The 22,294-nt window shown below is 39.3% G+C and overlaps 1 protein-coding gene across 1 annotated transcript in view; it reads left to right on the top strand.

Annotated features, from left to right (window-relative positions):
* Positions 1-275: 275 nt before the first annotated feature.
* The window catches only part of bin3 (bridging integrator 3), a 47,141-nt gene continuing 25,122 nt past the window's right edge, over positions 276-22,294 (top strand). The window contains exons 1-3 of the mRNA XM_061728913.1: positions 276-394; positions 19,524-19,572; positions 20,964-21,004. Of these exons, the coding sequence (XP_061584897.1) occupies positions 387-394; positions 19,524-19,572; positions 20,964-21,004 (98 nt within the window). The 5' untranslated portion in view covers positions 276-386. The remainder of the gene's footprint in view (positions 395-19,523; positions 19,573-20,963; positions 21,005-22,294) is intronic.

The following is a 22,294-nucleotide window of genomic DNA, read 5'->3' as shown; positions in this document are numbered from 1 at the left end:
TTCTATGTAAGTTCTTGAATAAAGAAAAATATAACTAATAAACCTTCAGATTACTTGCCTCTCCATGCGCGCGAGTAAACACATTCAAATACAAAATAAAAAAAGTTATATATATTCAACACCAAGAAGTGGCCGCTTTCTGTCGGTGCAGTTATTATCATTTTAGCACAGAAGTTTAACTGTTTTATTTGTTTTCATTATTCCTGTCAAAAAATAAATAAAAAAATAAAAAAATTAATAAAATAAAAAAACTTCCCCGGAGGAAACTGGAGCAGCTCAGCTCCGGCTACTTCCTGTTCACAGCTCGACTGGGAAGTGGTAGAAAGCGATGGTATTCGGAAGATAATACAACTTTTATGTGAAACCGGAGTAAAAGCTTACTCAAAATGAGCTGGTAGGTTTTTTTTCTACATCGCCGATTTGGTATTTCCCAGCATATGCCGTCTTAGGTGTGTTTATTCACAGGCTTGTTGAGCGGGCTCCGGCTAAAGCCTGAATTATGGTGCTGCGTTAAATCGACGCAGAGCCTACGGCGTAGGGTACGCGGCGACGCGCACCGTACGGTTAACTGGTGTAACGCGGAACCATAAATCAGCCTTTAGTCCTGGACGTGCTACACGACCCGTACAGTAGAAGTAATTAGCTTTAGCTTCTTAGTTATTAGTGAACTTTACACTTTTGTTGTTTAGACGAAGGAAAACACAATCTAAACGCGTGTCTGTCTCAGAAAGTCGTGTAACAAAAGCTGCTACTACGGTATAGCTGACAGTTTGTTTTGTAGTGAGATCACTGTCTCAAATGAGCAGAAACGAGAGTCTTTCAGAGGGGGTTGAATTATGGCAACTGGTTCATACTGTTCAAAGTAAACAGAGATCATTAGTAGTAACTGATTGCCGGTCAGGTACGAACCCTTTCAGAAGGATTTGATCATGAGTGGACAGCAGCTGTCTGGTTGTAGTTTGTGACGATCTTAAGAACTTAAGAGGATATCTGTTAATGTTGCTCTCCTTTATGAAGTTAATGCTATTGTTAAACCGTGAGTATGTTGAGCTGTCTGTACTTGGGTGTGGTTGTTGTCCCCCCTTTTACTACTATTACACTAAATCTAATTGGAACATATTTTCTTGCTTTAACATATATAAAGTGGTCTCCCCTCAGCCTGCCAACTCAGAGAAGGAGGAAAGCAACCAAGTTCTGCAGTGTCTGTACAGCTGCCCGGATGAGCCGTCCAGTGTGATGTGGCTTCTACGAGCCGTTCAGATTCTGCTCACTTTAGTTACGTAACCAAAATGCAAACAAGGGCCACAACTAAACACCGTGTCCTAACCGCATGCGAGCGTCCGACTATCACGTCGCACTGCGTGACATCGGACGCTCTCTGTCCATCTCCCTCCAGCCAGCTGCCACTTTATTGAGGTTTTTGTAGTGAAATGAGGAGGTATCATAGAGATAACTTCTCATTTCAACTAACTGGATCAGCCGTTCCTCATCCGTGACCGTTTCCTACATCGCTTTCAACCGGCTTTTAACCGGCTTTCAATGTGAGCGGCAGGAAGAAAATAGAAGCCTGCATCCGACAAATGTTAAGCTCAAAACGCTGCGTCGCGCAGCATCGCTCGCGGCCAGTTAGGACAGTCCAATAGAAAATAAAGCAATGGAATTGATTTTTGTCGCTGACGCTCGCTCGCATCGCATCGCATGCAGTTAGGACACCGTGAAGACACGGACACGGTGTAACTCCGCCGGCCGGAGCTTCCGCCATTTTTTCATAGCGGTGTATCGCGTCATTCAGGCAGCCAATCAGCACAGTGTCTCATCATCATAGCCTCCCCGCCCACTCAGAATCCTGCATAGAGAAGGAGGTTAGAGAATGGGATGATAAAGACATGGTTTAGAGGCTGAATTTCTAATTTATTTAGCAAAAACAATCAAAAGCTTGTTTTTAAGACATTCAAGGCCTGTTTAAAATAGGTATTAGATGCCATAATAGGTCCCCTTTAAACGTTTTGCTTCAGTACACCTGTCTCGCAGCTTTAGACTTTGACTTCTCCCAGAAACATTTTTGCCCTGTCTCAATGCAAATTCAAGTCTTGCTTACCATCCATATAATCTTTTCGGTCATCCTTGGGTTGCATTTCCTCTCATGGTCATGTGAGCTAGCTACACTTCCCTGGACCTCACATTAGTATTTGAATCTGTAATCACAAGCCACATTAGGCGCTTATAAACTGGCATTTCTTTGCGGCACATTTTCCCCCTTTGCCATCCACGGTGCCTGTATGTAAGAGGAAGGGCCATCCCATGACCGAGTGAGAAGTGAGAGAATTTAACAACTTTCTTATCATGTTATACCTGTGCCGACCATGGTCTTAAGCACAGAGCTGCACTTAGCTCCATGGACAAGCAGCGCTCGTGGTTAAAACCTGCTCACAAATGAAACAGCAGCTGGTGAGAAAGACCCAGACACTTCTAGTTGGAGGAGCTGCAGCATTTTCATTTACTGTACTGATGCTGTACATGCAGCTGAATCTGTCTACTTGCGCTGTTCAAACCTTCCCGGTCAGCTTCTCCACCCATCAGCATGCTCCACACACACACACACACACACACACACACACACACACACACACACACACACACACACACACACACACACACACACACACACACACACACACACACACACACACACACACACACACACACACACACACACACACACACACACACACACACACACACACACACACACACACACACACACACACACACACACACACACACACACACACACACACACACACACACACACACACACACACACACACACACACACACCACAGCATCACTCTCTTGTCCATGCGCTTCTCTTGCGCATGCACACTTGCACCACGGTCCTGTTAAAATGACCATAACAATATGACGAAAGCTGACGGTATGCTCTGTGAATTGTACAGGATCTGTAATGGTGTAACGTTTCACTCCGCGGCTGTACTGCCTTAGGAAGTAGTGACAGAGCCATTGAACTTTCCTGGTATCGCTGTAAATGCAGAGCTATAGCGTACAGGGGGAATGAAGAGGGATCCACTAGTTTGTCTTCATAGCATGATTGCTGTGTCACAGTAGCTACATAAACATGAAGAAGTGTGGAAATTGGCTGGTATATTTTTTCTTTAATGTGCTTATCTAGTTTTCTTTCTGAACTCCTCCAGCAACTCTCATTTACATCTGATTCATGTTCAGTGTACTGCATTTAGTGACACCAAGCTACACAGTGGCATGTTTTCTCCCCTTGAATGGGCTGAATGACTGATGAGCTTCGGGGTTGATGGCTGCAGTTGATCTGTGCTTCAATACTTCTGCTGTCTTGAGATCGGGGGTTATTCAGTAATTAGGGATTCATTCTTTGATAGCTTCAGATTCACAGTCCATTGATGTGCATGGTTGACATGTCCATGTAACATCACATGGAGTTTGGGGACAGTGCCATAAGAATGCCCTGTAGTTTTGCATCTTTTGAAAGAAAGAGGGGAAATAAAACCAACTTAAGTTTCAGCAGAAGCTATACATGGCTTCTAATGCATTGGGAGAACTTAATGTAAACAGACAAGACCAAAGTATAGGAACACAGTCAATGCAGATCTGAGATCAGTATGGAGAGTGAACTAAGCAGAAGAGTGTATGTCTGGGGTCATGCGGATAAGTTGATATAAAATGAAACAGCATGGTAATGGGAAAGTGAAAGAAAAGCAGAAATTTCAAACTGATTATGTCATGACTGTTGAAACAATTCACATATTATATCTTTGTTTTGCTTGAATTTATAGAAAGTATAATAAAAAAATATCAGTACCATTAAGAAGTATCAATACTCTCTTGATAAAATCTTAATGAAACCCATACTTGTTCTATATTGCTCGAACCAAATTTTGACCTCATGCATCAAATGATTTATTCTCAAGTCTTTTGTGTATTGTACCATATTATGCATACGTTATGGCTCTGTGCACTCATGTCATGGATGCATTTATGTAAAATTGTTAGAGAAATTAACAAAAGGGGTATACATTTCAACACTAATGTTCTGTAGCCCATATCTGAAAACAACTGGAGCTTATAGTGAGATTTACGTAGTTCACTACTTAGTATTTATGAATGCAATTCATAAGGAAGGCAAGATAAACTAACTTTCTTGGTGTGACTGTGACGTGTATGTATATTAACTCACTTTATAATGGATTACAAATTCTTAATGTCAAGACTGTTAGCAACATGGCGTCATTCAGTTCAGCCAAACAGTGAAAAGCTGGCAAGCAAAACTTCTGCCATCATGCACTGCCAAACACAAGGTCAAGAGTGGAGTGAGCTACAATTGAATGGATTTCTTTATGGGCTATGCTGACTGATGAATTCCAGCAGGGTCTGCTCACTCGCTTCTATGACGTGAGAGGTTTGACTTTGGGGTCACCATCAAAACAATTCCTCTTCCCAACATCTTCAACTGGCTCTCTGTGCTTCATGGGATATCTAAGGTCAAATTATGCTCTATCTCACTAATGGTGTGCAGATTTGCAGTTTCAGTGAAAAGCCGTTGGTTCTTCCACTTAGTGCATCATATTTCCCGGATAGAGAAGACTTATGTCTTTGTTCTTGCCTACGTGCTTAGATGATGGTGGTGACGTGTACTACAGTCCCTGACAGAAGTCTTGTCACTTATCCATTTTGTAGAAACAACAGCTTATAACCTGACTTTTAATTACCGTAATCCATTGGTTTTAGAAATGTCTCATATGAAAGCTAAAACCCTCCCATATTATGTTTTAATATACTAAAATAAACTTGCTTCACTGAAGAAAGATTGATCATTTCATGAACACAGAGGTCAGATTTTGGCAAGACAAAAGTGTTGTTGCCTGCAGAGAGTAATTTGAGAATTGAACAAATAATCTACTTCAAATAAAAAAATATGTTGCATAGGGGTGGGTATTGGGAAGGACCTCACGATACGATACGCATCACGATACTTGAGCCCCGATACGATACACATTGCGATATCCCGATTATGCGATATCCCGATTATTATATTCTACATAGTTCACCGAAGAATTTAAAAATGCATTACACATCTTAAAATCCAAGTTGTATATATGTACATCAGATGATAGTGATGGATCTTAAAATCCGAGTTGCACGTTCATCAGATTATAGGGACAATTCATGGGACAAACTGAGTCAAAACAATGTTTTATTATAACTATACAAGCTAAAGTTACAACATATTTGTATATGTTTTTCATGTTATTTACATCATATGAAATTAACATTAAATTTAGTATGAGGTTGCTTTAATTATGTGGCGAATGATAATAAACACAAGAAAGATGGGTACTAAAACCAAGGACAGGCGCAGTGATCAGTCAGTATAGATATAAATCCATAAATAAATAAACCTCTGTCCATTATTTTTCATTTTTTAAGGACAGGCAATTGTGTTATATAAAAAATAAATTATAAAATGAAATAAAACGTGAAATAAAACCTGAGCTCAGTGCAGGGCCCTCCCAGGGTTGGTAGAGAGTGGCAATGCCCAGGACTGTCACTTAGGTAGGAGCACAGGGTGATATAATGGGAAAAAGATCGGGGATAAAAAAAAAAAAAAAATCGATATTCAAATTTTGAATATCGATATTGAATCGGCTGGAAAAGTATCACGATATATTGCCATATCGATATTTTTGCCCACCCCTAATGTTGCATAACAGCAGTGAATTAAGTAGTGATGCTATGATCCATATTTAATATCTTGTATGACTTCCATGAGCTTGAAGGACTGCATCCATGCAGTTTGACAATGATTCAATTTATTGATGAAGTCATCAGGAATAGCATAGAGTGAACAGAGTGAACCACATTTTAGGGTTCAAGGGTTTTAGCTTTCATGTGACTAATTTCTAAAACCAACCTTTTTTTAGTATTCCACAGCCAAAGTCCAAAACTAACATTTGCCCATGTGTCAATGGTGGGTGAAATTTCTGGTTGGCGAGTAAATCGTGGAGGTAATCCACCACACTGGTGGGGTTAAATGTTCATTAGGCGTTTTTCGATCATAACCTGCTAATATCCCTGGATGAAGAACACATGTTTAACCCGCACGGGGCAATATAAACATAAGGCGTAAGGTATTACCTTGCTAGCGCCTGAAGCCGAGTTTAGAGGAGGGAAGACAACTCAGGAGGTATTATCGAGGTGGTGTGTGTAACTTGATGACTCGCTGTTCCCTTGGCCTCTCTCACTCTGTTGAAATTTTGTTTTGCCGACAATAGTCGACAAATGAATTCGTTGGGAACTTTTTTTATTATAAACTTTTGTTGATAATGTCGAGTCATTTTTGCACCCCTAGTAATTACAGAGGAATGCAAACAACAACGCAGTAGTATAAATACCAGAGATGGCATAAGGGCTGTGTGTAGCTGTTATATACAAGAAAAAAAAAACAGTCTTCATGCTTCATAGACAGGCCTGTCACTTCTTGGCCAAAATTAGGTTTCTAAATATATTGGTCTTCAGTTGGTGTTATGCACAATATTTTCGGTTTTCATCTGTCTTGATGCTGGGCTTTGCTATGTTAGGAGTTCTGGGTTCACAGGATCAGACTTACCAATGTTTCTAAATGTGAGGTTCCCAACAGAAATACAGCTGTGTGAGTGGACGTTTTAAAGGATTCTCACAGTGTCGACTATATTCCCTTTTCCTCAATCTCCTTCTTCTTCCCAAAGCATACTACATTTGGTATATTTTCCATTTCTCATGAGCAGATAAAAACTTAACTTGGTCTTCAGTTGGTTTTATGACTTTTTGCTGTAGAAGTCAAGATTTTCTCCCCAACACATCCACCAAATAGGAGCAAATAATTGAAGCGTTGCAACATGTTTTTTTTTGTGGTGGTAGAAAACATTCAAGTTAGCTGTTATTTTCCTGAGGCAGTGATGACATTTCTGAGACAGTTTTTGGTCAAAAGGTCCACAATGATACTGAGCAAAGGCACCCTTTTCAACCTTGTTTTTTCACTTCTGTTCATAGCAGCACATTTTCAGGGGTGGATTTAGCAAATCAAAGTATCCCAAATAGGGCTGTATAACGACTATTCTGAGTTTTTAATTAACCTTGCTGCCAGTTGCAGTGGTGTTGTGTCGGCTGCCGCGGTATTGTTTATGTGCTGTACTCTATTGTGCATGTTCAACTTTCAGCAGAGATAGGAATGGAGGGAGATGGCTTACCCTGTTGAAAAAATTGTGTGGTGACTTTAGGGCCGTTTCTACTAGCGGGAGTTCTGGTGAGATTTTTCGGGGCTGGGCTGTTTGCGCATGTCTCCATTACCAGAAACGGCCCCTGTAATGTGGCCTTCTGGACTCTTTACAGGGGCCATGTATTAAAAGAGGGCCATTTTTCGGCCTTCAGGGGGTACCTGGTGAGTGGTCTCTCTCTAAAAGCAAGAAATTACATTCAGCCCCCTCACGTGAACTTAAATCATGTGACCGCAAATCATTTGAGCATTTGGACCAGAGGCATTTTGCTAAGAGTGCATTTGAGGCAGTTAATGCATCAATGGATGGACTGACGAGTCGGTTTAAAGCAGCACAATGTAACTTTCAGCTTTTGTTGAGTTTGGCGGCTCCTTTGGACAAAAGCGGTAGTGCTTTACCAGAAAGAACACTACATTTCCCATGAGCACCAGCGCTTACTGCCGGAAAGATCCTGATCTCCCGTCGCGTGCATTTGTTTTGATAGTGGATGAGAGAAGACGGGACAGACTTTCAAAACTACTTTTCTGTTTTCAGGATGGATAGCGAAGAGATAATGTATCTATTTTTGGCTAAACAATATAATATGACGATGTTGAAAATCACTACATGTAAGTTCAACTTGGTTTTATTAGTGAAGTCACCCCCGCCCCCCTGTCCTGTTTCAGCGAGATAATGCGCCCCAAATTACAAACTCATACGCTAGTCCAACATACTTACTGACAAAATAAAAAAATACTTTATAACCTGTGAATAACTGAATGCCCATTCCTTATATTTTGCAGATCAGCCCTGCACAATTTTACAGTTCTCAGGAAAAATACTAGAAATGTTCTATACATTTTCTTTGTATTGAAGCTTTTCCTCTAGTGCTGTAATTCTATTCAATTGTATTATTTTATAAAGCTTCCTCATTGCAAATTACACAATTTTATGATCACTATTATTTAGGGCTGCAACGATTCGTCGACGTTGTCGACAAAAATCGATAATCAAAATTGTCGACAATGAATTCCATTGTCGACAATAGTCGCCAGACGTGTTTTTCCAACGGAGTGAGGCATCTCACTTCAATACGTTCTCTGCCGAGCGGTAACGGGTAAACAATAATGACGGCGTCCCATCCTTTAGAGCAGCTGCATGTAACAAAACTTCCAAAGTTTTGGAACCTTTTAGCCTCGATACGGTAAATAAAAAGATGACTTGCAAGGTTTGCAAAGCAGACCTTGCTTATCACGGGAGCACGTTGGTAATGCACAAGCATTTGAAGAGAAAGCACGTCTGGGTGACGGGTTTCAACAAATGATACACCAGTTCAACCCAGAGAACGTCCTGCCATCCAGAACCCATTTCACCCACTTGATACAGAAAAAATATGAGACGTTTTATTTTATTTTTTATATAACACATTTGCCTGTCCTTAAAAAATGAAAAATAATGGATATATGTTTATTTATTCATGGATTTATGTCTGACTGATCACTGTGCCTGTCCTTGGTTTTAAATAGGACATTTTATTAACTTTTTGTATGAACAGCGGCAAAGTTGAATAAAATATCTACAGGACTGTCTCAGAAAATTAGAATATTGTGTTCTTTATTTCTTTTCTATTTTCTGTAATGCAATTAAAACAACAAAAATGTCATACATTCTGGATTCATTACAAATCAACTGAAATATTGCAAGCCTTTTATTATTTTAATATTGCTGATTATGGCTTACAGCTTAAGATTCCCAGAATATTCTAATTTTTTTAGATAGGATATTTGAGTTTTCTTAAGCTGTAAGCCATGATCAGCAATATTAAAATAATAAAAGGCTTGCAATATTTCAGTTGATTTGTAATGAATCCAGAATGTATGACCTTTTGCATTACAGAAAATAAAGGACTTTATCACGATATTCAAATTTTCTGACTGAGACAGTCCTGTATTTTTCGTGTTTATTATCATTTGCCACATAATTAAAGCGACATACTAAATTTAAGAAAAAATTACTAATTATCCGATTAGTCGACTAATCGTTTCAATAGTCGGTGACTAGTCGACTATTAAAATAGTCGTTAGTTGCAGCCCTACTATTATTATTCTATGTCTGTTGTTGATATTGTCAGTAATTTTAGAATTACCAAAACCACGCCAGCGAGTGAACGCCGGGCCAATGTTTATTCTTGTCCGGGCATTTAGCTTGTTACTCTCCCGCTTTCTTTTTTCGCCTCCTCCGATAAAACTTTTATTTTCTTCGTTTTTTTTTGCTGCTTCGGCCATGATAACAGCTCCGCGTTTAGCTCACCACCAACCTGAGCTCTGCGCTCCACGTCCCGCCCAGCTTTCGTCTCGACTACGAATCGGGAAGGAGGGGGAAATGAATGCCGTAAAACAGTCAAAGCCGTAAAAATTTGTAGTTTTTTAGTGTGGCAGGATTCCTACCATGCACCTCGAAGTTACATAGTGCCAGTGAAGGCGATACAGACCCCTCAGACCATGACAGAGGTGTCATTAAACCTGTTGGAAGTTGATGTACCGTCACAATGACTCTGAAATATGATATTAAGGTGGAAAAGTTACGTAGTGTCGCTTTAAGAAAAAAAAGATGAAAAAACAAACTGCAATGACAAGATCAACAATGAAGGACTGGAGATACTTTTTGTAGTCTCAATGGTGCCAATGAACAAGAAGGAACAACTCAACTCTAAAAGCATAGATATCTAGATGCTGTCATTTTCTGCTAACATCATATCTAGTCATCATCGGGTCAACACCAATCCCTCCTAGCAGTTTTTCAGTTTTGCTCTTGGTAACTAACCCACAGTAGGTACATGTTTTGGCTTCATAGAGGTTCCCAAAAATTCTTGTTGCTCAGCCGTTCCTAGTACTGGAGACGCAGAATGATTCAGGCCTCTTAAAACTACCCCATGTAATGTGAAAAGCCAATGTTGAGGCTAGCTCAGGGCTGTAGTTGACTTCATGAATGAAATGACTCAGTGACTCAAGAAACTGATGATGGCAGAGAAATATAATGTAACCAAAGATGAGACTAAACAAGAGTAAATCTTCAATGATGACATAAAAGTGACTTAACCACCATGCCTATAGTGGGTCTTACCAAGCTAAATATCGCAAAAATTCCTTTGTGCTCTTATACTTCTCCACCGCCCTATTTTTCGTAGTTGTTGTTAGACCTTCGTGCTACACGCTTGAGAGGTGCAGCAGGATGTGAAGTTGGGGGAGATGAACGTGGGGAAATTTTACTCTGTTACAGGGCCGTTGAAATCTAAACTGTTCACTAAGGCTACGTTCACACTGCAGTCCTTAATGCTCAATTCCGATTTTTTCCCAATTCCGATTTTTTTGTGTGGCTGTTCACACTATCTTTTAAAATGTGTCCTATATCCGACTCGAGTGTGAACGCATCGCGGCCCTGAAGTGACCCGCATGCGCAGAAGAACAATAACAAAGACGTCACGCGCAGCACCTGTCATACGCCGGTAAACATGGAGGCAACAGAAGTGAGCGTACAGGGGTACATTTTAAAGTTGTTGTGTGGTGGAAGCCGACGAAACTGCGAACAAGTGTTGATGAAAAGGAGAAGGAGGAGAAAGAAAGCCGCATTCTTAATAATGGCTTTTTGTGGAGCGATGGCTGCCTCGTCTGTAGAGAGATGTGCGTGGATGCGGACTCGGAGTCAGGAGTGGTGGGATCATGATGTGATGAACATCTTTACCGAGACAGATTTCATCCAGAATTTCAGGATGTCGAGGGCTACCTTTCAATATATCTGTCAGCGCCTCTCCACAAGACTGTCAAGACAAGACACTCAGTTCAGGCGACCCATCTCCCTGAGAAAGCGTGTAGGAGTTGGGTTGTATTGGCTGGCGACAGGGGCAGGTTACCGGACTATGTCCAACCTGTTTGGCATTGCAAAGTCCTCCGTTTGTATGATTGTCCACGACTTTTGCAAGGCCGTTCGCCACGTCCTTATGCCTGACTACATCAAGCTACCTCAAGGAGACGATCTCTGGGACATCCTACAAGGCTTCCGACAGAGGTGGGGTTTCCCACAGTGCGCTGGAGCGATTGATGGGACTCGTATCCCCATCATTGCCCCCGAGGACAATCATGCGGACTACTTCAATCGCAAAGGATGGCACTCTGTTCTTCTGCAGGGGGTTGTGGATCATCAGTTCTGGTACGTCTATTATGAAATAATATCTCTTCCACATCGTTTTGTCATTCTACTAGTGCTACCATCATTAATTGAGTAATCAGTGTTACATGTAAAGTGCTGCTGCACTGTGATACAACCAGTCGTGAGAAGTGTCATTATTTTTGACGAATCAATTGTTTATCCTTGTTACTTTATACTTTTGTTCACCTAAAGTACAAAATGTGCACTCTGCACTCTAATCAGTGGTGGAAAGTAACTAAATACATTTACTGAAGTACTGTACTGAAATACAATTTTGAGGTACTTGTAGTTTACTTGAGTATTTCCATGTGATGCTACTTTATACTTCCACTCCTACTTTTCATAGGGAAATATTGTACTTTCTACTCCACTACATTTATTTGACAGCTTTAGTTACTTTTCAGGTGCAGATTTGACACAATGGATAATATAACAACCTTTTAAAATACAACACATTGTTAAAGATAAAACCAGTGTTTTTTTTTTCTTTTGACGTCTTAACTCACTGGTATTAGATCTAGTTGCTTCTTTGTTTTTACACTCATTGATAGTTGAACATTTGGCCTACAAAATTACTTAAATGTTATATCATAGTGCACTATTGCCTCAAAGATTAATCATTGATTGGTACTTATTTTCATAATTGTTTGCATTGGTCTAAGTATGAAACGTTCAATTAATTCCATGTCCCCTCAACAGTTTCACCAACATCTACACTGGATGGCCTGGAAGTGTCCACGATGCCAGGGTTCTCAAGAATTCCCATATCTACGCCATGGCAGAGAGAGGGGCGCTTTTTCCACCAGTGAGTTTTTTCTGAAACACAACCCCTCCCCTCTATTTGGAGACAAAGCACATAATGTCACTTTAACATTGCAGTTTGTGACATTATAGGGTGAATAGAAATGGGTAGACTTACACATAATATCCCTGGTAAATAAATTAAACATATTTTATATTTCCATCATCTAAGGACACCGAAGAGATCAACGGCGTCCAAATACCAATAATGCTGCTCGGCGACCCTGCTTACCCCCTGCGAAGCTGGCTGCTCAAAGGGTACACTGACGCAAGGGCCCTGACAGATGCGCAAAGATATTTTAATGAGCGCCACAGCAGGGCCAGAATGACTGTTGAGTGCGCGTTCGGCCGACTAAAGGGGCGGTGGAGGTGCCTGGGGAAACGCCTAGATGTGGACATCTCTTCTGTCCCCACCGTCATAAGTGCATGCTGCACTCTTCACAACCTGTGTGAGAAGCACGGAGACGCCTACGAGGAATCTGGTGAAGCTGTTCTTCAGGACGACAGAGGGGCAGAAGGAGGGGCTGCACAAGATGTTCAGCCAACAAGGGTCAGAGAGGCGCTGACAGAACTTTTTTACAGCCAACGTTGAGCCACAGAGCCACAAAACCACTATTTTCCCTCAGTTCAAGGGTAGGCAACCTGCAGCTCTTTATCCCTTCTTCAGTGGCTCAGAAAAAAAAAATAGAAATGAGTAATGATTTTTTTTTTTCTTTAATGTAAACAGTCAACATAAAAACTGTAACAATGCTCTGTATTTACAACTTTACGTGTTCAATGTCCACCTGCGATCATTGTGGAAAATAAAATATACAAAACAATTTGTCACAAAGAAATTGTGTTCATTTACAAAAAAAAAAAATAAAATTAAATAGTTCTCCATAGAAGGGATTACATATATTTTTTAGAAATCCTGCTTGTCCCTCAGTTCTGCTCTGGAATGGCTAACTCATGTTCAAAATTAAATGTGTAATAAGGTGTAATAACATTACAGAGCAACATAAATACTTGAAGGTAAAATAACTGAACAAAACTTTATCCTTCTGCAAAACTGAAAACATTTCACAATATTGTGATTATGAAAACCAGACATATATACGTAGACGCCGCATCGAGTGTTCTTGCCCACTGCTGCGATACGTCAACGTCGCCGCCATATTGGATGTGGCAAGACTGCGCTGTAAACTAATACAAGTAAACGGACTTATTTTCATAAAGCGCCTTTCTACAGAGAAATGTACGTTTTACATCTCATTTATTCATTCACACACGCACTAATATACTTGGGAAACAGTTAGGCACCAAATATATTATATTTAATTTTCTCAGATGGCAAAAATAAGAACTTTATTGATCCCACATACGAGTAATTAATGTTATATCAGCTATAGAGAACAAGGTAGTGTCGAAAAACAATATATATCCCCCTCACAAAAATAAGAAAAATAGAGAAACATATTTTCTCATCAACAAAACATATTTTACATAAACATGAATTACTCCTATGTGGGATCAATAAAGTTCTTATTTTTGCCATCTGAGAAAATTAAATATATTATATTTGGTGCCTAACTGACAGCGCAGTCTTGCCACATCCAAGATGGCGGCATCGTTGACGTACGGCTCAGCACTCGATGTGGCGTCTACGTATATATGTCTATGATGAAAACTAGTGATTTAGTTATCCTCATCCTCTGGAGGTCGGTGGAATGGAGGATGTGCTGAGGCCTGAATGAAGGGTGCAGGCTGAGGCAAATGTTGAGGGTGTGCTGGCGCCTGGCTGAGGGGCTGTGCCAGATCTGGAGGATGTGCAGGAGTATGGTTGAAGGGTAGTTGAGCCAGATCTTGCAGGAAGGACTGAGGCTGGTTGGATGTCTCTGGGAATGACGGAAACTGAGCTGAAGCCATGGTGAAGTTGTGGAAGGAGTGTTGAGGCAGCCGTTGACTTGGGTTGTAAAGGCGTTGAGGTTGGACTGGTGCCTGGTAGAAAGGTGGACGTATGGATTGGTTTGACCTTTCCAGAAACTGTGTGAACATCGAGAACAGTTTGAGCTCATGCTCATGTTGTGCTGCTTGCATCTTCAAGTGAAGATCAGTGTCGTCTGTGTTGAGGGCAGTGCTGATCTTTTCCGCGAAGACCTCTAGGGTTGTTTCCATCTTGGTTTTTCTTTTTCTGCTCTTTGCAGATGAAGCTGTAAAAAAGAGAGCAAGTGTTTGGTAAAAGCTACTGTAGCAGAATTACAAAAATAAATACTTAGGCAAGCAAAGGAGGGTAGAAATAAATAGACAGGTTTGCAGTGATACAGTGCAGTAATAAGAGAATACAGTAGTGTACAAAACAGTCATGGATGGATCAGGTAAAGATCCCCCTAGACATGTATTAAGATGTATATCAAACAATCTACTTTGAAAAATAATGTGTCTGATATGATTTTTCCACAAAAAGTGCAATTATCTTGTTAAAATCATTGCAATTACATATCCTTCATCATTAAAAAAATCCAGAATATATACTACGCAAATATTTTCCATTTCAGAAGTTTAACTGCTGGACACACGATATTTCCTACTTCACTGTAAAGTCCACTCTCAATGTTTGTACACTATAGGCTTCAAGTTTCCACATCATACTTAAGTAAGTTGAATATCTGATCAGTATTAGCTCCAATATATGTGATGTCACAAATAATGTTCATGGTCCACTCTATTAATATCTGATTTTAATTTAGCTCAGAGAAAATTTAAACTTTCAGCAGATGAATGTGAAAACAGACTCTGCATATCATTCTGCACAGTGAAGCTCAAACATTCAACTGTAGGAACACACATTTTTGAGGTGGGGGGTTAAGCATTCAGCTCAGCAATCAACAGTTTATTAGTGATTTCACAACTTTAGGTTTCTTACTTCCAGAGAAGTTGGTGGCTGTTGATTCCTTTCCACTCTCTGTAGCAGGCACAGATACGCTTTCTCCAGATGTCGATGGGAGTGACTCAGTAGTTAGTAGGGCTGTCAAACGATTAAAAAAAAATTAACAGATTAATCACAGTAACTTACTACTCTGTGATAATCTCTTAACGCTAAATAATAAATAATAATTGCGTATTTAGTTGGCTACAAACAGCTGAGAGACAGCTAGTTCACTTACCTGTTTCATCGTCAAATTCCGAGCTCCATGTTGGGCTAAAGGTAGCTCCGCTCCCCGGAGTGTTAGCTCTGCTCTCCGGCGTTTCAGGCTCCTCTTCGCCTGTGTCGACAGAGCTATCCAGCAGCTCTACTGGCTGACAGCTGGGTTTATCACCTAGAACACGGTCCAGCTCCATGTAAAACGGGCAGGTTATGCGACCACGACCGCTTCGCATGTTTGAATCCTTAGCCTCTTTGAATTTAGCTTTCAGGCTCTTTATTTTTCTCTGGCACTGCAGCCACGTCCTTCTGTAGCCGCGGCGCTCGTACATTTCTTTGGATATGTTCTCAAATACAGACCGGTTACGATACGACCCCTCTAACTTAGCCTGTATAGACGTGTCCCCCCAAATACTTATCAGGTCCAAAACCTCACTGTCCCTCCACTGATTAGCTCCGTCGCCGCTATCCTCCATGTTTGCCAAGTGACTCCTGCCTCCCGCCCGCTCCCGCCCCGCCCCGCCAGCGCAGTTTTATGACGACGGTCGCTCTCAAGTGACGTCAAAGTCGCATTCATTCCGACCTGCCCGTTCACACTGAGGTCGCATTGCAAAACATCCGACCTGTATCCGATTTAGAACCACATATGGAAGCGACCTGAATCTGATTTGAAAAGATCAGATTCCATGTGACTTGTGCTGTTCACACTGTCATAAACAAATCGGATCTGAGTCACATATGAGCAAAAAATCGGATTTGGGTCACTTGGGAGCTGCAGTGTGAACGTAGCCTAAAGTTGATATTTTCAGGCTTCGGTGTCCCAAACAAGTGAGATGTGTGTGTGTGTTATTTCTAATTTTCTGAGTTAGTAGTCAGATACTGAGAACTGTTGGTAGTTCAGTTAAGTCATAATACAATCAAGAAGAGCCACAAAGATATTTATACGGCAACGAGAAAATATCTGATCAAATAAAATATTTATACGGCAACGAGAAAATATCTGATCAAATAAAATTAGTGCTATTACCTTAATTCACTTTTCTTTACCAGTAGTGAGTAATGAATCTGTGGGCGGGCTTTACGTGATGACGGCAGTGTGGATGTAAAGTCTGAATGGCTGTAGTTGAGGATTAGCGTCAGTTGAATTGGCTTTGGCATTGACAGGTAAAGACTTTTTCTTTAAAATTAAACCAAAAATGGCACTCAAATCATTCCCTTGCAAGGCAGATGTATTTGCTGACATGCTGGAGCAAAAATTTAATTTACTCTTCTACACAACACTCTCTCCCATTTCTGTCAATCTGAATACGTCATCTTGTATGTTGTTCTGTTTGGACGTAGTGCTAAGCAACTGGCTGCAAAGGCATTTTGATGAACAACCATTGGTGCCGCCTCTTGGCTGGAGAGGCCCTATGGAGTGTTTGCAGACCCTACATAGTTCTAGATGTGTGTCTGATCTAGGGCTGCACGATTAATCGTTAAAAAATCGCGATCTCGATTCATGCTTGAACGCAATCTCATTTCCAAATGACGACGATTTAAATTTTTTTTTTTTTTTTTTTTTTAAAGATGGCTGCATAAAAAAAGGACTAGGCCTATGTTCTAGGTTTTTGTAGTCCTGTCATGGTCAACTATCATGTTGTCGTGTTTGTTATATTTTGTTAATGATTGTGGATTACATTTGGAGAAACATCTACCTTTCTCATCACCTGACACATATTGCACATAAATATTGTTAAAATTGTTATTGTTAAAATTATTTAAAGACAAGAGAGATGTTTATTGTTTTTATGTTCAATGTCAGCTGTTACAGCAAAAAGCAGCCAGAGGAATAATTTGTTGCCTCAGAACTACAGGATCTGTTACAAGTCCCCTTTCTGAAAGGGTGTTCAACTCAGGGAGGAACAAATATTGTTAAATTTTTATTATTGTTTAAATTATTTAAAGACAAGAGAGATGTTTATTGTTTTTATGTTCAATGTCAGCTGTTACAAAGTTGATGCCAGTATTTTATCAGGCACCATCATATTTTTTGTAACGTTTACCTTTTGTATCGGCAGCTTCTTAATAGCAGCAAAAGGCAATGGGGGGTTCATCCCAGCCAGAGGAATAATTTGTTGCCTCAGAACTAAAGGATCTGTTACAAGTCCCCTTTCTGAAAGGGTGTTCAACTCAGGGAGGAACAAATATTGTTCAAAATTGTTAGTATTGTTTAAATTATTCAAAGGTTTGTGTAAAGAAGACAAGAGATGTTTATTGTTATTATATTTTTGTTCAGCTGTTGCAAAGTTAAAGTAATAAGTGCAATAAATGTTATATTGGAAAAAAAATCGTGAGAGAATCGTGATCTCAATTCTAAGCAAAAAAATCGTGATTCTCATTTTGTCCAGAATCGTGCAGCCCTAGTCTGATCCCTCAGCTTACAAATAATGAGGACATTTGGAAAAACTACACATTTTGCATCAGCAAGTGGAGCAGTCATCACAGAAAGTAGAAGCTTGAAAGCTCTGATAGAACTGGTTATTGGGATCTGCATTCAATTTATTAGCTAGTTTATTCGGCAGAAATATTCTGGGGATTGGTTGGTGTCTGTCTGACTAGATGAAATGATTCTCTAGTGGGATTTTTGTCTTAAAAGTGACATTTTGAGGCTTGAGAATAGTAATAAATTGGTCACAGAGGTGGGCTTGGATCTGGAGGACCCAGGTTCAAGTCCCCGGGTTGGCAATTCAGGTGATCCAGTATACGCCCCTGAGCCAGGCCCTCGATCTAACTGCTCTTTGCCCAACCAGTGATGGGTTAAAAGCAGACGACTGATTTCAGTGTGTTTTGTGAAATGTATACTGACAAATGAAAACTATTATATTATATTTTTTTAAATTATTGTGTGGTTTTGGGAAGCTATTCTCTTTGTTGTAGACACCATTTGATCTGCAAGCTAAGTTTACACTAAGAACTTTCTGTTAAGTCATTCAGCTTTTTGTATTTGGAGGTAAAAAAAAAATCCCATACAAATGTCTGACAGCTACAAACGCACTGTATGTTTGTGTGATGTCATTGTATATCTCTCAGGTAATCACTAAAATGTGAGTCATGTCAGATGACTAATTTTTCTGTGGTTATTTTCCACGCTGGCTTGCTCAAACTACGACGTAGTGTGTGAAAGTTCTTTAACAAAAGCAGAATTTGTTTTTACAATCAAATGACTTAACTTCTGTATTCAAATGTTTCTGGAAATCAGGTCAAGCCAGTTGAAAACTTTTGAAAAGTCATGGATTCAAAACTAATGTAACCTTGAAGTACTACACAACTAGGAAATCAAAGGAAATTGCCATGCCTGACACACTCATTAAAGCTGTCTTTTTAGAGATAAAAAAACATTTTTTTTGTTTTTTTTTTAAATCTTTTTTTATTTTTTCATTATTTAAAATGTATTTTTGATTGAACTCATCAAAATAGTCTTCCCAACACATCAAAAGCATTTCCTGCTTGCAAAATGAAACCCTATATCATACCCCCTTTTTTCCATCTCATTAGTCTACACACCTTTCTTTTGACGCAGCTGCTGCCTCACCCTGCCTGTCAGCAGCAACTGTCTCAGATAGGTTCTCTACCGTTAATGCCACATCTGTGACATCATAAAAAAATTCCATTGGTAAGACATTGTTCTCTAGCTCCTTTTTGAGTCCGAGTATATGCTGGATCTTGCCTGACATTCTGAAAAAGGCTTACTATTTTCCTGATATACAATAAACCATCTGTGTTTGAGTGCCAGCTGGGGTCATGCAGTAATACTGCACATAGAAGAGGGCACAACCACTTCTGGTTTGTTATATCCGCATGCAATTGGAGCCAGATGTGATCAGTGATGACATGAAGTTAATGTGCATGGCACTGAGTGTGTACTTGAGAGAAACTGGGATTAACTGCCGTCTGCTGTCTGTCAATGATCTACAAGAAGTACTTGTGCACCCTAAGATCTGTACTGACCTCTGGTCAGGCATCATACAGCTGATGACAATCTAAGTATTCAATAATCTCACCTTTTAGGTAGTCATTTTCCACTTGCTTATGTCTGTCACCTCTCATTGCTTTTTGTATCATTTCAGGATTCCCTTCAAGATTGGACAACCGAAAAAACAGATTGTCTCTAAAACTGTAAGTCCCCTGAAGAAACATTCACTTCATTCACACATTAGTCACAAACAATGAGTAAAAAAAAAAAAAAATCAAAAATCAAATGGGTATTCAAAAAAATAATAATAATAAAAAAATACATTAAAAACATAGTTGTAGTTTCAAGGGGAATACATGCTGCTAGTATTAGTCCATATTTTATAATTGATGCCTCAGCTTGAAAACTTTTTGGGTACAAATTTGTCTAAGCCATTTTAGGGGGCAATTACCTTGAAGTGACAATGAGTGGGAGTTCCCCATGCTGGCAAAAACCACTTCCACTGTAATGGGTTTTTAGGCCAGCAGTCCCTCCAAGACGGGGTTTCCAGCTTCCTTTGCCATCCAAAGGAAAAACAAAACTTGGCGAGGATTAGAGGCAGCCTGGTTAGGAGGTCCATTTGTGGCATTTTGTCAACTGTTGCCTTCATTGTTTTTGCCACTATGTTTAAATCCAGAAGCCCACAGAACCACAAGACAGGAACCCATGATGGCGCGGAGGTTGTTTGACATGTTTTACAGATATGGAAGCACAAGCTATCTTGTGACTCATTCAGACACAGTGGGTCTTCCTGTATGAGTTTGTTGATTTCAGAAAGCAGATACTTTCTGAAAATTTAGTGATGTACTTCACTTGATTTAAAGACCGATCTTGTGCAGTTTTCAAATGTAAACGTCATGGCTGTCCTTTTTACCTTTATTTGCATTTGTAAATGACTCTTTGAGAAACATCAATTTAAAAATGACCAATGTTTGAATCACTAGATGCTATCGCTTTAAAACAATTATGGAGTCACTTATATGTTTGTATCTAATGTTTGGCTTCAGTGTAAACTAAATAAATATAGATAAAATAGTTATCAAATCAAGTAACTGTAAATTTTGCAACTTTTTTGGTATTCATCCATTCTATGGCTCTGCACTAAAATGGTTGTCTCTGACAGCTACTTTATACCTACTGAAGATGTACAATCAGTTGGCACATAAACAATAGCTGGATGCTAATGGAAAAAAAATCTTTAAATATGTTGCAAAAGGTTTTTTTGCTGATGAGAGGAGGAAAACATATTTTAAGATGCAAATGCAACAAACTGCAATGAAAACAGGTTAAAACTGGTACATAAAAAAAAAAGAAGAAATATATACATAAATACCAGTACATCCTATCACAGTTCTCGGATCCTGAGTTGTGGTTTTTTCCTCTTAACTGATAGCATAAAAAGTACATTTTCTTATTTGTGCTATATTATTTAGTCTCAAGAAAACACACCAATTATATCTACAGCATTCATTCATACTACAAACAAATTAATTGTCGGCATTTTTTTATGAGACTTTTGTCCTTTCTTTCTTTTACTATCTTTTTTGTTTTCCAGGTTGAAAGAGATTTTGAGCGAGAATATGATAAACTCCAAAAGTAAGTTCGTATGTTGAATCACAGTAAAGTCAAAATGATTGATGCTTGTTTGTGTTGTCAATATGCATGTAGAAAATCTGATTTGAGAAAAATGGTAGAACTGTATTTTTGCTTTTCCAGGTGCTGGTGTAGGTGAAGGGTGATTTTCTCACACACCATATCTGTACCATTATGCGTTTGTGGCAAAATACTGTCTCAACTCAGAGGTTTACCTTTGTAAAAAAACGCAAGATTCACAGTTTCAATATGTTGTTGAAAAAAACAACATTAACTGTTCAATTACTGAGTAGACCTTTTTTTATATTCATTTTGAGCTTAATATAAATTGTTGTGCTTCTCCTTTTGAGGGAAGAATGTACCTAATTCACTTCATTGAAGCTGAATGAAAAATATAAAATCCTGATACTACACATTTCTGTATCATAATCAAAAACATTCAATAGTGGTGGTTTTAATACAATGTTATTCATTAACTACTTATTCCGGTTGTATGAAAGTTTGGTCACTTGCTTGTCTCAACCTGGAACAGTGAAACATCTATGTTTCTGCTGTTGTGCAGTTGGAAATGTCAATATTTTTTTATATATATATATATTATTTTTTTCTTTTTTTGTTGATTCATTTTCATCCTTGGTATTACACTCAAAACTTTTTAAAGATATATATATATTTTTTAACTGCTAATTGTTATGATCTCATTGTTTCTGTCAAAAGAAGAATTGCGGGGTTCAGAGCATTTAATCGCCCAAGACGTCAGGTTATAGAAACTCCCTAAGGGCCCAGCAAAATGAGTGGGAGCACATTTTTCCTCTAAGGTTTTTTTGAGTAGGAGGGCCCTTTATCAGGAAGGTGTGGTGCCAATAGACCTTGTACATGAGTCAGAGCAACAGGCATGTACAGACATTTTGGTTCTCCACCCTAGAGATTCATGAAGTGATGGGTGTAAATTTGGGGGAATCATGATTCTGTATTCTGTCTGACACACTAGAGAAGATTTTGTGAAATTGGAGATGTTGAATTGAAAATTGAATGATGATAAAGATAGTACAGATTTAAGTGACAAATTATCAACTTCTTCTTTAAAAAAAAGATTTAAGTCAGGTTAAAATATTTGCGTGTTTTAAGCTTCTGGATCTAAGATACATCTCTTCAAATTTGGCATATCTTAAATTGTGTAATTTTTCTCAATAATAATTAGGCTGGATTTCTTTTTTTTCCTCTGCTAAAGCTAGACAACTCTGTAAATGGCTTTAGGTCTGGTCCGATTTAATCATTGGCTTCATGTAAATT

Source organism: Cololabis saira, chromosome 9 (assembly GCF_033807715.1).
Source record: "Cololabis saira isolate AMF1-May2022 chromosome 9, fColSai1.1, whole genome shotgun sequence".
Taxonomy (NCBI): Eukaryota; Metazoa; Chordata; class Actinopteri; order Beloniformes; family Belonidae; genus Cololabis; species Cololabis saira.
Note: the sequence above shows the minus strand (reverse complement) of the source record. Positions and strands in the feature narration are given on the sequence as shown.